This window comes from Anolis sagrei, chromosome 3 (assembly GCF_037176765.1).
Source record: "Anolis sagrei isolate rAnoSag1 chromosome 3, rAnoSag1.mat, whole genome shotgun sequence".
NCBI lineage: Eukaryota > Metazoa > Chordata > Lepidosauria > Squamata > Dactyloidae > Anolis > Anolis sagrei.
Genome location: NC_090023.1, coordinates 218,048,788 through 218,064,482, shown reverse-complemented (window position 1 = coordinate 218,064,482; position 15,695 = coordinate 218,048,788). Strand labels below are relative to the sequence as shown.

The 15,695-nt window shown below is 43.1% G+C and overlaps 1 protein-coding gene across 1 annotated transcript in view; it reads right to left on the bottom strand.

Annotated features, from left to right (window-relative positions):
* GOLGA7B (golgin A7 family member B) overlaps window positions 1-5,455 on the bottom strand; it is a 49,448-nt gene extending 43,993 nt beyond the window's left edge. Inside the window, exon 1 of the mRNA XM_060768208.2 lies at window positions 5,351-5,455. Within this exon, the coding sequence (XP_060624191.1) occupies window positions 5,351-5,422 (72 nt within the window). The 5' untranslated portion in view covers window positions 5,423-5,455. The remainder of the gene's footprint in view (window positions 1-5,350) is intronic.
* Window positions 5,456-15,695: the final 10,240 nt, after the last annotated feature.

The window sequence follows — 15,695 nt, the reverse complement described above, 5'->3', positions numbered from 1 at the left end:
TCCCTCTCCCTCTGTTGTTGACTGTTGGTGTGATAAAACAAACAACAACTATAAAACTTGCACCAGACATGCGAAAATAATTACGAAATAATTACGAAATAATTACGAAATAATTACGAAATAATTACGAAATAAATTGAATAAATTGTTTCGAATCTAATTTACTCCTCACACTATTCCTGCATGGGTCAATATTGGATCGTAAGCTAATTTAAATACAAATTAATAACAAATTACGAAATTAACGAACGAAACTGCCCAAGCCTAGCAAATAGTTATTCTAAAATGCAAAACACTTCTGGTCTCGAGCATTTCAGACAAGAAAGAGACTCAACCTATATTACTATACTTCTACTCTTGTCATCTTTCTCTTCTAGTCAGTTGGGGCACAACCTGGGGATCACAACCAGATACAGTGAAGACATCTGCCCTTGCGCTTTCCTACTCTGCTGCTGAGTATGCATGCCCAGTGTGGAACACATCTTACCACACTAAAACAGTGGATGTTGCTCTTAATGAGACATGCCACATTATCACAGGCTGTCTGCACCCTACACCGCTGGAGAAATTACACTGTCTAGCTGGTATTGCACCAACTAACATCCACAGGGAAGTAGCAGCCAATAATGAAAAGACCAAGGGACATCTCCGGGCCTTCCCCTATTCGGATATCAGCCAGCACACCAACGCCTTAAATCAAGAAATAGTTTTCTAAGATCTACAGAGATACTCACAGTAACACCTCAGAAAGCAAGAGTCCAAAAGTGGCAGGCTAAAACCCAGGACCTCAATCCATGGCTGATGTCAAATGTGAGACTCCCTCCTGGGCACACAGAAGACTGGGCAACTTGGAAGGTGCTGAACAGACTATGCTCTGGCACCACGAGATACAGAGCCAATTTTAAGAAATGGGGCTACAAAGTGGAGTCCACAACATGCGAGTGAGGAGAAGAGCAAACTGCAGACCACCTATTACAATGCAGCCTGAGCCCTGCCACATGCACAATGGAGGATCTTCTTATGGAAACACCAGAGACACTCCAAGTGGTCAGCTACTGATCAAAAGACATGTAATAGAATGACAAGTTTTTTAACTTTGTGTTTTCTCAATTACATTGGTTTGCTTCTAATACAATAAATAAATAAGTTGGGGCTATTAGAAATTGGAATCCTGGAAGGTAGTTGGTTCCTGGCATCTGCTATGGATCAATGCTATAGAACAAATAGATAATGTGAAGCAGATTTCATATCTCCAATTGCAGTAAAAGCAAAAGGGGAAACACAGTGAAAGAAACTGTGTTTACACTGAGATGTAAACAATGTTTATTTGCCAAATCTGCAGATGTCCCACCAAGTCCCACCATCCCTTGTCATTGGTTGCACCAACTATGGCTGATGGGGACCATAGGCCAATAATATCAGGAAGGCCACTCATTCACCGTCCTTGCTTGTCACGTGCTGCTTTCCAGACTGTTACACATCACCTTCTGCTGATCCAAGTGTTTAAGAAGGACAGCATCACTGCAATATGCCTCTCTCCTTTAACTTTCATCACCACCTGCAGCTGCTGTACCGCTTCACTAAGTCTATTATGGCCAGGCTGTCATCAACTGCCTGCTCAAGCCCTCTTCAAAGTAGCACAAACAGAATGAGCAGTTTGGCTAAGAGCCTGTCAGCTGCACTCCAAAGCAAGAGTGGGATGGGGCTGACACTGATTGGATTCTTAGTAGCACAGCAGCCAAGCCAAGTGATAGCAAAAGCTGCTGGAGATAGACCCTGACCTTTCCAGAGAGGAACCAGGTGTATATCGAAGAGGAATTTCCAGAGTCCTTTTTCTATGGGGACCTTTGTGAGTTGGAGACACATTCACATGCATGACCTTTGGGGGAACAATTTGAAGGAGGCTTCATCTCCATGGTCCCTCTCTGTCCCTCCCCAGATTGGCAGACACAGGTACCTGAGGAAAGAGCATGACTAACTGTGAAAGGAGGTGGAAAGAAAAGGAATTAAGCTGTTACTTCTCCAAATGGAAGGACATTGCTAACATTGATTTGGAACAGAATTTCTAATGTCAAACTCAGGAACAAACCTAATGGAAGCAGAGCCAGGAAGTATCCAGGCTTATAGTAATCATAAACTTAAGTTCTTGACACAGCTTGGGTAATGAATCCTCTAACAAGCACACAGGAATTCTGGGAATTGTAGTCCAAAAGTTCCCCCTCCCCTTCCCCCATCTTGCCATGTCAATATTTATCTGGCCAAAAGAATGACAAAGAAATCATTTTTCCATGTCAGAAGCAACTGAGAAACTGCAAGTCACTTCTGGTGTGAGAGAATTAGCTGTTTGCAAGGACGTTGCCCAGGGAACACTCGGATGTGTTACCATCCTGTGGGAGGCTTCTCTAATGTTCCTGCATGGGAAGCTGGAGCTGATAGACGGAAGCTCACCCTGTCTCACAGATTTGAACTGCTGACCTTTAGGTCAGCAGTTCAGCTGCCACAAAGGTTAATGCATTGTGAAATTATAATGATAGGGTCTTAGTGCAAAACCTTAACAAACCGGCTAGGAATCTGCTGAGGCTCTGTGCTTCCATTCTCTTTTTTAATATATCTCTATAGGAGCCCCCAGTGGCACAATGGGTGAAACCCTTCTGCCGGCAGGACTGAAAACCAACAGACTGCAGGTACGAATCCGGAGAGAGAGCAGGTGAGCTCCCTCTGCCAGTTCCAGCTCCCCATGCGGGAACATAAGAGAAGCCTCCCCCAAGGATTGTAAAACACCAAAATATCTGGGTGTCCCCTGGGCAAGGTCCTTGCAGACGGCCAATTCTCTCACACCAGAAGCGATTTGCAGTATCTCAAGTTGCTCCTGATATATATATATATATATATATATATACATACATACACACACACACACACACACACATCTCCCAAGCATGAGTCAAGTGCAGCCCTCAAGATATTGGTGACTAAAGCTCCCAGCATTCTTCACCACTGGCAAAACTGGCTGATGGGAAATGCAGTCCAGCAGGCCTGTAGCCAGGATTTTGATTGGGGGGGTGAGTTTGGTTTGGGGGGGCTGAGTCTGAGTGAAAGAGGGTCTACCCTAGCAAACCTTTTGTATCGTTACCTCAATACCCCCATGCATATGGGATATATTGAGCATGGTGATCAGATCATGATATGAATAAACGTAACAGTTTAAATAATGTTCCAGTAAGGCCTTCTCGCGGACCACCATGAGAATTTCGGGGGGGGGGGCTGAAGCCCTTCAAGCCCTCCCCCCCCCCCCCCCCCCCGGCTACATGCCTGCAGTCCAGTAATAAAGATTACCCACTGCCCACACTTGGTGCCATTTGGGATCATTCTCATCAAGAGTTAATTCCCCAAGAAGTTGGAATTCTATCACAGACATATTTGATTTCTCAATTACTTCAACATTAGTGTGGGGAGAGAGAACAATGGGAATTATAGTTCAACTTATCTGGAAAGCCCTGGGATCAGAAAGCTGGCATTAGGTCTCCCAGATGTTGCTGTACTACAAATTCTATTCCCTTCCCACATTGCTATGCTGGCTGGAGATGATAGGAGTTGCAGTCCAAAAATATCTGGAGCATCATCCCTTGCTGACTCATTTTAGAGGAGCCTGAACTGGAAGCATGGCAAGAGAAATGTTTTGCAGTCTCTCCCATCAGCCCTCAAGGGAATCAGCAAGTAGTTGTTACTGCAAGCATGGAGACACCACCCAGAAACTCTCTGCAGCCACACTGCTGGGAAGTATTGTCAGAGGACTTTCGGCAGAGCTTCTGATCTTAAAAAGGCAACTTAGATGGTGTTGTCATATTCTCAACTGAATCTACGCAGTGTGCATTTGGGGATTCCCTGTTTATAAAGAGCTTTTCTATTCAAACTTCATCTTCTCCCAGTTATCCACAGTTGGCTAACTTATAGGGAGGGCATTTGTATACAAAATAGACGGCAGCCCAAAGAATGAGGAAAGAACCTCAAATACCCAAAGTCCCTCCGCACCTTACGTACTACATTCCCCGATATAATTCTCAGAAAACGGACTCAGCTGCTGAGTGTAGAAGAACAGTAATCAGCAAATATCTCTACAGTCGAGGGATGAGAGCCAGAAAGGATTTATTAGTATGGGAGTCAGGAGCTGCAACAATAACAGCATGGCACAGGGCACAAGCTAAGTAGCCTCTCCTTATGTGTTTGACTAATTCCTTCCCCTCCCTGCCCAGCCAGCTTCACAGGCAGGCTGAGTCTTGGCCAAAGATACATTCCAGCATTTCAGGGAGGACACAAATGCAAGTGTGTGTCAGAGAGGTGAGGAGAGTTTGTCAACCATGAGAACTCAAGAGCCCACCAAGTTTGTCTGTGTGCATGTGTGCGTGTTTGCGCAATCGTACAAGTAAAAGGCCTCTGTGAGGGACACCACTTCAAAGTGTCTGACTATTTCATGTTCCTGGGCACACTCAGAGTTGCCATCAGCTCATGCCAGGAGATGGACTTTCGGCCAACTTCAGAGAGATTGCCACACACCTGCTACCATTAACTTTCCTCACCCTACTTTTTAAAAAGGAAGGGAGCGTGGGTATATGTGTTTTCAAAGGCTTTTATGGCTAAAATCACTAGGTTGCTGTGAGTTCTCCAGACTGTATGGTCATGTTCCAGAATGTTTCTGGAACATCGCCATACAGCCTGGAAAACTCACAGCAACCCAGGGTGGATATAGTTCTCTACCATGCAGTTCTGTACTGTCTGACAGTGTCCTTAACTTTAATAGCACAATTTTCCTCCCCACAAAAATACAGAAGACATTATGACAGTGCACATAATCTCTATGCTCCATCACTTTTCTTTTCAAGTATTGTTCATTTAGGACGTTTAAATGTCTTCCCAAAGGGATTTTTGCATAGCTCCAGTTGAAGCCATCTCTCCCCTTACAATCCCGTCTATAACCTTCTGCATTGCTGCAGCCTGCAAACTAGAACAGCCAGTTGTAACCCAGAGACTCCATAAATCTCAGGCAGCAGAAAGAGCAAGTGACAAGGACATGGAAGGATCAAAGCCTGGAGTGGAGTGGAGCAGAACAGAGTCAGTGGTGAAGCAAAACTCTGTTCCAAGAGGCATTTTTCACCCAGGCTGGGCATTTCCTGGGCAGAACAGGAGAGGACAAAGCAGGAGCTGACAAGAAGCTGTAAATCTAGCCAGACCACAATATTTTGACCTTGAAGCCTTCACCTTGTAAAAAGGATAAGCTATGTGATAGAGTAATAGTAGTGGCAAGAGGCTAGGAGTTGGACATCAACACCACTGGGTGAGAAGGGGATGTTACCTGTGATGCAAGGGTTGTCTCAGCCTCTGCTGCAGGCCTTCCTGTGTTTTCAGATGAGCTTCCAGCCCCCATTGGCCTGCTGCAAGAACAGCCCTCTTCCTGACTCCCGTGCTGCCTTGCTGAATGCAGCCTGTCACTGACAAGCACAGGTGTTCATTAGGCCCTGCCAGGGAGACTGACAGTCACTCATCTGCCGAACTCGGTCCCCTTGCAAAGGCTGCTCTTGGAGTTTAAACACTAGGGACCAGGCAGAGAAGGTAACTGCTGGAGAGGTTTAGATACCTGTGTTTATTACTTGCTGTGGGTTTGGGTCAGAGACTCACCTCTGGCTTGTCCCTGAGATATGAGGAAGAGAAGAAGGAGGGAGAGGAGGAGGACAGGAAGAAGTCGTCACAAGAGTTCAAAGACAAAAACCAAGATGAAGGGAAATCCAAAGCAATTGTCACTGTGTGGTGTCTTTGATAACAAGTGACCCAAAATGAAGGCTACAAGTGGCAAACAGTCCTGGAAAACCAGTAGCTTTTGGATTTGACCATTCATATCTTGATAAGGAGCCCCCGGTGGCACAGTGGGCTAAACTTGTTGACCAAAAAGTCTCAGGTTCAAATCCGTGGAGCGGCGTGAGCTTCCGCTGTCAGCCTCAGCTTCTGTCAACCTAGCAGTTTGAAAACATGCAAATGTGAGTAGATCAATAGGTACCACTCCGGTGGAAAGGTAACAGCACTCCATGCAGTCATGCCGGCCACAACACCTTGGAGGTGTCTACTGACAATGCCAGCTCTTTGGCTTAGAAATGGAGATGAGCACTAACCCCCGGAGTCGGACACAACTGAACTTAATGTCAGGGGAATACCTTTACCTTTACCTATCTTGATAAAACCAGACTTCTACAGTAATGTGTTTTGGAAAATGAGAATCTCCATAACCATTTGGTAAATGGGATTCATAACCTTTTGGAAAATCACTGGTCACTGGAAAGACGTGACCTTGTCAGAAATCACAACCTTTTGAAAAATGATGTTCACCAGCATTCATGCAAGGCAACTAGGTCTCTCAGCTGTTAAATTGATGTACCTAGATATGTCTTTGAACTGTTAGGGCCAAAGACATGCCAATGCACAAATAAATATATTCAGCAGTGTTTCAGAAGTGTTCCTTTAGTTGCCCACAAAATCTACTGTGCCTTAAAATATATTTGTCTTCAAATCATGCTCTCAAGAGACAAAATAAACAGTAACAGAGTTGGTTTACTCACAAAACTTCATGTATACAGCATATAGGCACTTTGCTTTTGAATCCAGTTACAAAAGAAATTTAAGTAGATTCCCCTTATAGGTAACACAGGGCATCTTCCTTGGAAATCAATAGCCCATAGTGCAGAGCATAACCCACAGTGACTTCTGAAAGCATATAGATGGCATATTCTTAAGATTTTAATGGCTTCTACAAAGTAAAATAGACTCTTGGTATTGAACATATCCAGAACTGATCACATGGTCTGCAGCCCCTCCCACAACAAAGAGATTAGGTAAAATTGCAAAGAAATCACACATACAATACAGTAAGCAATTATATACATAACAAACAACTAGTGGAGGATTTAGAAGGTTGCTATTTCCAACAATGTGTTCAGTGTTGAGCTAATTTTGAAAATCTTTTGAAAACTATGATTAATAAACAAGACAAGAATGCTAATTGGTATATCACCCATAAAACAATTACCTCCTCCTTTGCACTTTATAGGCTCTCAGCTGGCTTCTTAGCCCAGTTCAAATATTTTTTCTTACCTTCAAACAGGGTGTAGTAGCAAACTAGGAACCAAGACAGTACAAAATAAGAATTAATTGCTCTATGGCCCATGTACTAATTAACATTATTGTCCCCATGTGATAAAGTGGGGTAGGCAACTTGTAGCTCCCAGATGTTTTTGATTGTCACTCCCAACATCCCTCACTATTGCATGTGTTGGCTAGTGGTGATAGGAGTATGCAACAACATCTGGAAAGCCATAATTTTCACACTCCTGAACCACATCCTTCCATACAAACGTGTCCATTACTAGAAGGGTAGAAGAAGAGGGATACATGGCAAAAGAACCAGACTAGAGACACACAGGGGAATGGAGAAGGTAGATAGAAGAGGGGGAAAGACCAGTGTGATAGTCTAGAAAAATGAAAAGAACAGGGACAGAATGAAAACCTACCAGAGAGAACAGACAGGTGAGATGAAGAGCATTCTAACTGTTGTTCTTTCTCTGTCAAGAAGGTTTCTGAACATTTTTCTTGGAGAAAATTGTTGCAGGGAATGAGGGATGCATTCTGTCTGGCTTATTGTTTATATTTATAAATAAAGTTGTTGTGTTCTGTATCTCTTGTTACTCTGTATTGTGTCTGTGAGTAAATCCATCCTCATTTTGGGTGGGTGAGTGAGAATTGTTTTTTTTCCTCAAAATTAATGCAGCTGTCTTCCCCCGCTCCCCCCCCCCCAACTCAAAATAGAGAAAAAAAGAGTGAAAGCATGAGCAAGATTTTTAACATGCATTCTGGTAAAGTTTTTAGTGCAATGATGTGTTATTAAATATAAATGCCATGTTGTTAAAATCAACATATATGGATGTATATTGTGATATTCTATAATGTTATGCATAGCTAGGGAGCCCCTGGTGGCACAATGGGTTAAACCGCCGAGCTGCTCAGTTTGTTGTCCAAAAGGTTGTATGTGGATTTGTGTCCCGGCATTGAATGTTTGCCGTGTATATGCTGTGCTCTGCCCTGAGTCCCCTTCGGGGTGAGAAGGGTGGAATATAAATGTTTTAAATAAAATAAATAAATAAATTTATATTTACCTTTATGCATAGTTGACTACACAGAAAAAGCACTAAGGAATCCTCCTAATGAACTATAAAGATGCATATCAGGGGATCGACAAGTCCCAATGGGGAATGGGCTCTATTAATGTGCATAGGCATTCCCTAGCCAATATACCAAGGCATATCAGTCCCACTGTGAGCTGGGACCCATTGTACATCAGTCCTGATACACAAACGTCACCCCTGATGCTAATTTAGTAGAGCAGAGGTTCCCACCTTTGGTCCTCCAGTTGTTTCTATAATAATAATAATAATAATAATAATAATAATAATAATAACAACAACAACAACAACAACAACACACTTTATTTATATTTTGCTCTATCTCCCCAAGGGGACTCAGAGTGGATTACAACATACACAGATAGACAAAATGTCCAATGCCTTTAATACAGTGGAATAACAATGGCATACAAATACACAGAACAAAGGTAAAGGCTTCTTCTTTCATCTCTGGCTTTCCGTAGGTGGTGCTCACTCTGGCCATGAAGAGGTGCTTCATTTCCTAGCCAAGGAGTCTTTTGTCTGTAGATATCCCCTTGTTGTGTTGTCAGCATAGCTGCATGGGCACCTTAATTACATTCCCACCAAAGTGGTATCTATTGATCTACTCAATTTTGCATGTTTTCGAACTGCTAGGTTGACAGGAGCTAGGGCTAATAGCGGGAACGCACCACGACTCAGGGCTTCAAACTGCCAACCTTTAGATCAGCAGATTCAACAGTTCAGCAGTTTAATCCATTGCACCACCGCAGCCCCCTTTTGATGTCAGCTCCCAGAAATCCCGGCCAGTTTACCAGCTGTTAGGAATTATAGGAGCTGAAGTCCAAAACACCTGGAGGGCCAAAGGTTGGGAACCACTGTAGTAGAGGTTGACCATACCTTATCCAAAATTCCAAAATCTGGAATTCTGGCTAGGAGAGTAATGCCTTTCCTTGCCAATGGTTCAGTGTGTATGGACTTTGTTTCATTCACAAATTAATTAAAATATTATTTACCTAAGGTGTATATGAAACAGAAATGAATTTTGCATTGAGCTTTTGTTACCATCTCCAAGATACCTCATTATATGTAACAACATGCAAATATAGGTATTCCAAAAATCTGGGGAAATCCAAAATTCTCCTTATCACAAACTTTTCGGATAAGGAACATTGAACCTACACCAGCTCCTTGCTGAATACATTTCAACTACTCCATGTCTTGTAGATTTAGGTCTTCTTACAAAGATCAAAAATCCCGAACAACATAATTAAAATGCAGTATAAACATAATCCAGTGAAGCTTCTTAGTGTCAGCATCATAAGTAGCACTTTTTTCCACTAACTTTCCTACCGTTGGTTGAGACTGTGTGAAAGAAAGAGGCCCTACTCAATCAGCCTGAAACAAGTAGCCTGAGTGTACAGCGCCAGTGTTTCTTCCTTCCCAAAGGTCAATGTTCCCTGTACCGCTGGGAGATCAGAGGGTGCAGTAATGAAGGTGTCTTGACAGACAAGGGAAACAGGCCAACTGGCTGAGGGCCCACCTTGCACAGGCCTTTCATAATCCCCTGATCAAAAAAGCAAATCTCTGGCCTTTGAGTTCTCTCTCTCTCTCTCTCTCTCTCTCTCTCTCTCTCTGTCTCTCTCTCATGTTTAGGATAATGAATTAGATGCTATGGTGACAAAGCTCAGACCGGAGCTGAATACCAGAACTTGGAAAGATCATTTGGACTACAGCTCCCAGAATCTCCTTGTGGGCATGCTAGCAGAGGGATTCTAGAAGTCATAATTCAAATTTATGTTCCAATGCTCTAATGAGCACTTGGCTTCACATCTCATAACCAAGGCTCAGAGAAGCTGGAAGTCATAGAATCTCAGGATGAAAACAACAACAACACTGGATGTTGTTGTTCTTTATTCGGTCAGTCTCTTTCAACTCTTTGTGACCTCATGGACCAGCCCACACCAGAGTTCGCTGTCAGCCGTCACCACCCCCAGCTCCTTCAGAGTCAAGCCAGTCACTTCAAGGATACCATCCATCTTGCCCTTGGTCGGCCCCTCTTCCTTTTTCCTTCTATTTTCCCCAGCATCATTGTCTTCTCTAAGCTCTCCTGTCTTCTCATGATGTGGCCAAAGTACTTCATCTTTACCTCTAATATCCTCCCCTCCAGTGAGCAGTCCGGCTTTATTTCCTGAAGTATGGACTGGTTGGATCTTCTGGCGGTCCAAGGCACTCTCAGAATTTTCCTCCAACACAGTTCAACAGCATCTATCTTCCTTCTCTCAATTTTCCTTATGGTCCAGCTCTCACATCCGTAGAATACCATTGCTTTAACTATGTGGATCTTTGTTGCGAGTATGATGTCTCTACTCTTCACTATTTTATCAAGATTGGTCATTGCTCTCCTCCCAAGAAGTAAACATTTTCTGATTTCCTGGCTGCAGTCTGCGTCTGCAGTAATCTTTGCACCTAGAAATACAAAGTCTGTCACTGCCTCCACGTTTTCTCCCTTTATTTGCCAGTTATTAATCAGACCGGTTGCTAGAATCTTGGGTTTTTTGATGTTTAGCTGCTACCCAGCTTTTGCGCTTTCTTCTTTCACCTTGATTAGAAGGGTTTTCTTCGGCAAGGAAAACTAAGAGGTGATTTTGCCAGTTTCTTTTTCTCAAATTAACCCTGCAAAACTTGGTATTCATTGGCAGTCTCCCATCCAAACTCAATGGAAGGATGTTCTTCCCTTACAGTAGAGTGCAAACTGAACATAAATGCTAGGAGAGGTGTTTCAACTTGTGGAGAACCTGAAGGCTTCAAGCTTAGGATGCCCCATATTATCCATGTAACGCTAGAGGGCACTATACTACTTCCTTGGGGAAAGAGAGGGTGCTCTTATAAAAGAACCCATAAAGAAAGGTAGAAATTGTCAGATTTCTAGTCACCTTAGCAGCCCATATGCTAATTTGAAAGTTTCTAAATAATTACCATGAACTTTTGTTCCATTCATTTTTATTGAGTTATAGCTTCTGAACTTTCTTCACCCTTCTAGATTCATTTCACTAGAGAAGCCCCTTCTGCTTAATATAGGTAATAATTTATAAACTGAATACCATGCCATTCTGCAACAAAAAAATTCCATCAAAAACGACAGATAGAATTCAAGACATTAGGTACCACCAACAGATTGTAGTCACAACAGTATTGGATTGGGACCTGAGATAACCAGGTTCTAGTCCCGATGAAATCACTAAATTCTTTAGTCAGTCACAATTTCTCTTGTAAAGTGATCTACCTCATAGAGTTATTGTAAGGCTAAAATCAGATGGAGGATAGCTATAGATTACCTTTCATTCATGGAGGAAAGGTGGAGCCGCAGTGGTACAATGGGTGAAACCCTTGTGCCAGCTGAACTGCTAACTTGAAGGTTGGTGATTCAAATCCATGAGACAGGGTGAGCTCCCATCTGTCAGCTCCAGCTTCCCATGCAGACACATGACAGAAGCCTCCCTTAGGATGGTAAAACATCCAGACATCCTCTGGTCAACATCCTTGCAACAACCAATTCTCTCAAACCAGAAGCAACTTGCAGTTTCTCAAGTCACTTCTGACATGAAAAAAAAATGGAGGAAAGGTAGGATATTTATTTACTGAGAAATATTTATAAACTGTTTAGATTGAAAAATGTAACCAGTGTGCAATAATAACAAATTGGACATTGTATAATGTTATCTGTCAGTTTAAAGTGACCCCATGAATTTCATAATACAGAGATGTAAAATACAATGTTTACATTGTCAATGAGAAAGAGGGCAGGTTGAAGTATGAAGAGACAGCCTTTGAAAACAAGCAGGATTTCAACATGCCTCTATAAATAAAAATGGTTAGAATGCGTCAAGTATCAGAGGGACAAGCATCACCATGCGAAAACTAAACAACGGCAGAGTGGGTCTCAAGAGTATGGGGCACTACCAAAAAGGCTCCTCCAGACTTAAGAAATTGGATGTATATTAATGTGTTATCATACTATCCAAGTATTCCTTTCCAAAGTAATTTTATTGATTACAAACTATTTACAATACCTTAAAAAGCAAGAAAAAAGTAAAGCATAATAGGGCATAGAAGTATAGGGTTTCTCGCCTAAGCGTAACAGGGTATAAAAGTATAAAGTGCACTAACAATAATATTAATACTACAAACAATTAAATTAAATTTTTAAAAAGACCGAAAAACTACAAAAAAACTACTACACAATTATATTTCTATTACCTAGAGAATTGGGAAAGGGAAGAATTTGGTCTAAAAGGGGAAGGAAGAAGAGGAAAAAAAGTAGGAAAAAAGAAAAGAAAAAAACTTCCAATCCTCTCCACCATTGTCTTAGATGTCCTTTCATATGTGTGTGTGTGTGTGTTCTGCAGCATTACTTCCAAACTCAAAAATGGAAAACAGAATGTTGGTGGACAGGAAAAGAGATTTAAAGATGAGCTTAAAGCTAACCTCAAAAACTGTGGCATAGACACAAAGAACGGGGAAGCCCTGGCCCTTGAGCACTCTAACTGGGGTTCAGCTGTGACCAGCAGTGCTGCAGAATTTGAAGATACATGCATGGAGGGTGAAAGGGAGAAATGTGTCAAGAGGAAGACGCATCAAGCCAACCCTGACCGGGACTGCCTTCCATCTGGAAACTGATGTCCTCACTGCGGGAGAACATGGGGATCAAGAATAGGGCTCCGCATCCACCTACGGACCCACCGCCAAGACACCATATCTGGAAGACAATCATCCTCGAGCTATGAGGGATCGCCTAATTAAGTCCCACATACTATCCAAGAGTTCCAAATTGTTAGGGACAGCCTACTTTTTCAGCTGCTTTTAAAATGTCTAAGCATCCTTCTATTTCCTCTCTGTTCTCAGCATACTTTGTCTGTTGAAAACTGAGTTCAGGGTACAAAGATAGTTTGCACTCAACTATCTCAGAGGAAAAAGAGGACAGGAGATACAGGAATCTTGCCTTTGTGCCCAGGAAAAAAGCAAACTGCTGTGCTTCTTCCTCGATCATAACTTTTGCCATCTTGACCTCATGCCCCAGTTTTCATCCATGAAATGCTGGAGGGTATGTGAGATTCTGGCCATCATTGCTTCAGCCCATTTCATTGACTGCTTAAGGGGAATTATTGCTTTCTCCCAAAGAGACAAGAGGCTGAGGTTCTGTGGTTCTACGCAAGTAGATCTACTCATTCAGTGACAAAGCTGGAAGGAAATAATCAATGTCTCCGCATTCATTGGAGGGGGAAGCTGGACTAGAGGAAGCAAAGACAGCTTCTTCTTCTTTTTGGTCGTGTCAGGAGCGATCTGAGAAACTGCAAGTCGCTTCTGGTGTGAGAGAATTGGCCGTCTGCAAGGATGTTGCCCAAGGGATGCCCGGATGATTTGATGTTTTTATCATCCTTGTGGGAGGCTTCTCTCATGTCCCTGCATGAGGAGCTGGAGCTGATAGAGGGAGCTCATCCGCCTCTCCCCAGATTAGAACCTGCGACCTGTCGGTCTTCAGTCCTGCCGGCACAGGGGTTTAACCCACTGCGCCACTGGGGGCTCCAGCAAAAACAGCTGAAACTTCAACATGGGGAAAAGGACAAGAAGTGGCCAAATAGCAGGATTTGCAGAAAGCAGTCAAGTTTGGGCCTAACGTTTCCAGCCAGTAATATTAATTGGCATCTTATGACTGGCTGAGCTGCAGGCACAAGGGTTGTGTATGCTGGAGTTCTCTGAAGAGACAGTAATTGCACAAACCGGAGGCATGGCTGAGTTTCGATGGATGATGAGCAGATTGGCTCTAATGAAGGAAGAGCACTTCAAGTGCAGCACTATATAAAGGTGGTGGGAAATGCAGGGGGAACGGAGAACTGAAATACACAGTTGGTGCCCCTATTATGATGCATATGAGAGCTTAGCGGCACATTCCTGGCAAGAAAATGATGTGTTTACTTTTACATGCCAGAGAGAAAGGCAACAGGTGCTCTATGTCTTCACACGGAAATGCAGGCATGGCTTCAATTGTTGAATTTCTGCCTTGTGTGCATCTGTAAAGGTCCAGGAATCCAGTTAGAGAAACAAGTGTAAATCCTAGCACTAAATGGTGCTACATAAGGGACCTCAGCCCCTGGCTCCCTTCCCCAAACCAAGTTATTCTCCTGAAGTGAAGCTGAGGAAGTTTATTAGAGCAGATAACACATGAATTCAATGCCCTTGGGTCTTCATTAGAGCCAACCAAATCTCACCCAGGTCATTCTTCAACTCTATGCACCAGATCCCATCTGATCTCAAAAACTAAGCAAGGTCGACCCTGGTTAGTATTTGGATGGGAGACTGCCAATGAATACCAAGTTTTGCAGGGTTAATTTGAGAAAAAGAAACTGGCAAAATCACCTCTTAGTTTTCCTTGCCGAAGAAAACCCTTCTAATCAAGGTGAAAGAAGAAAGCGCAAAAGCTGAGTAGCAGCTAAACATCAAAAAACCCAAGATTCTAGCAACCGGTCTGATTAATAACTGGCAAATAAAGGGAGAAAACGTGGAGGCAGTGACAGACTTTGTATTTCTAGGTGCAAAGATTACTGCAGATGCAGACTGCAGTCAGGAAATCAGAAGACGCTTACTTCTTGGGAGGAGAGCAATGTCCAATCTCGATAAAATAGTGAAGGGTAGAGACATCACACTGGCAACAAAGATCCGCATAGTTAAAGCAATGGTATTCCCCATAGTCACCTACGGATGTGAGAGCTGGACGATAGGGAAGGCTGAACTAAGGAAGATAGATGCTTTTGAACTGTGGTGTTGGAGGAAAGTTCAGAGAGTGCCTTGGACTGCGAGAAGATCCAATCAGTCCATCCTCCAGAAAATAATTCCCGACTGCTCATTGGAGGGAAGGATAGTAGAGGCAAAGATGAAGTACTTTGGTCACATCATGAGAAGAAAGGAAAGCTTAGAGAAGACAATGATGCTGGGAAAAATGGAAGGAAAAAGGACGAGGGGCCAACCAAGGGCAAGATAGATGGATGGCATCCTTGAAGTGACTGGATTGACCTTGAAGGAGCTGGGGGTGGTGATGGCCGACAGGGAGCTGGAAGAGTTGGAAATGACTGAACGAATGAACAACAACAAAGAAAATCCAATGACATTAGGTGACTTGAAGGCGCACGCACACAATCATAATGGCAATGTCTTTGTTTGATTGTGTGTGTGTGTCAGGAGTGACTTGAGAAACTGCAAGTCACTTCTGGTGTGAGAGAATTGGCCATCTGCAAAGACATTGCCCAAGGGATGCCTGGATGGTTTTTGATGTTTTTACCATCCATGTGGGAAGCTTCTTTCATATCCCCGCATGGAGCTGGAGTGGATAGAGGAAGCTCATCGGCACTCTCCCCGGGTTGGATTCGAACCGGCAACTTTCAGGTCAGCAACCCAACCTTCAAGCCATCAGTCCTGTCAGAACAAGGGTTTAACCCA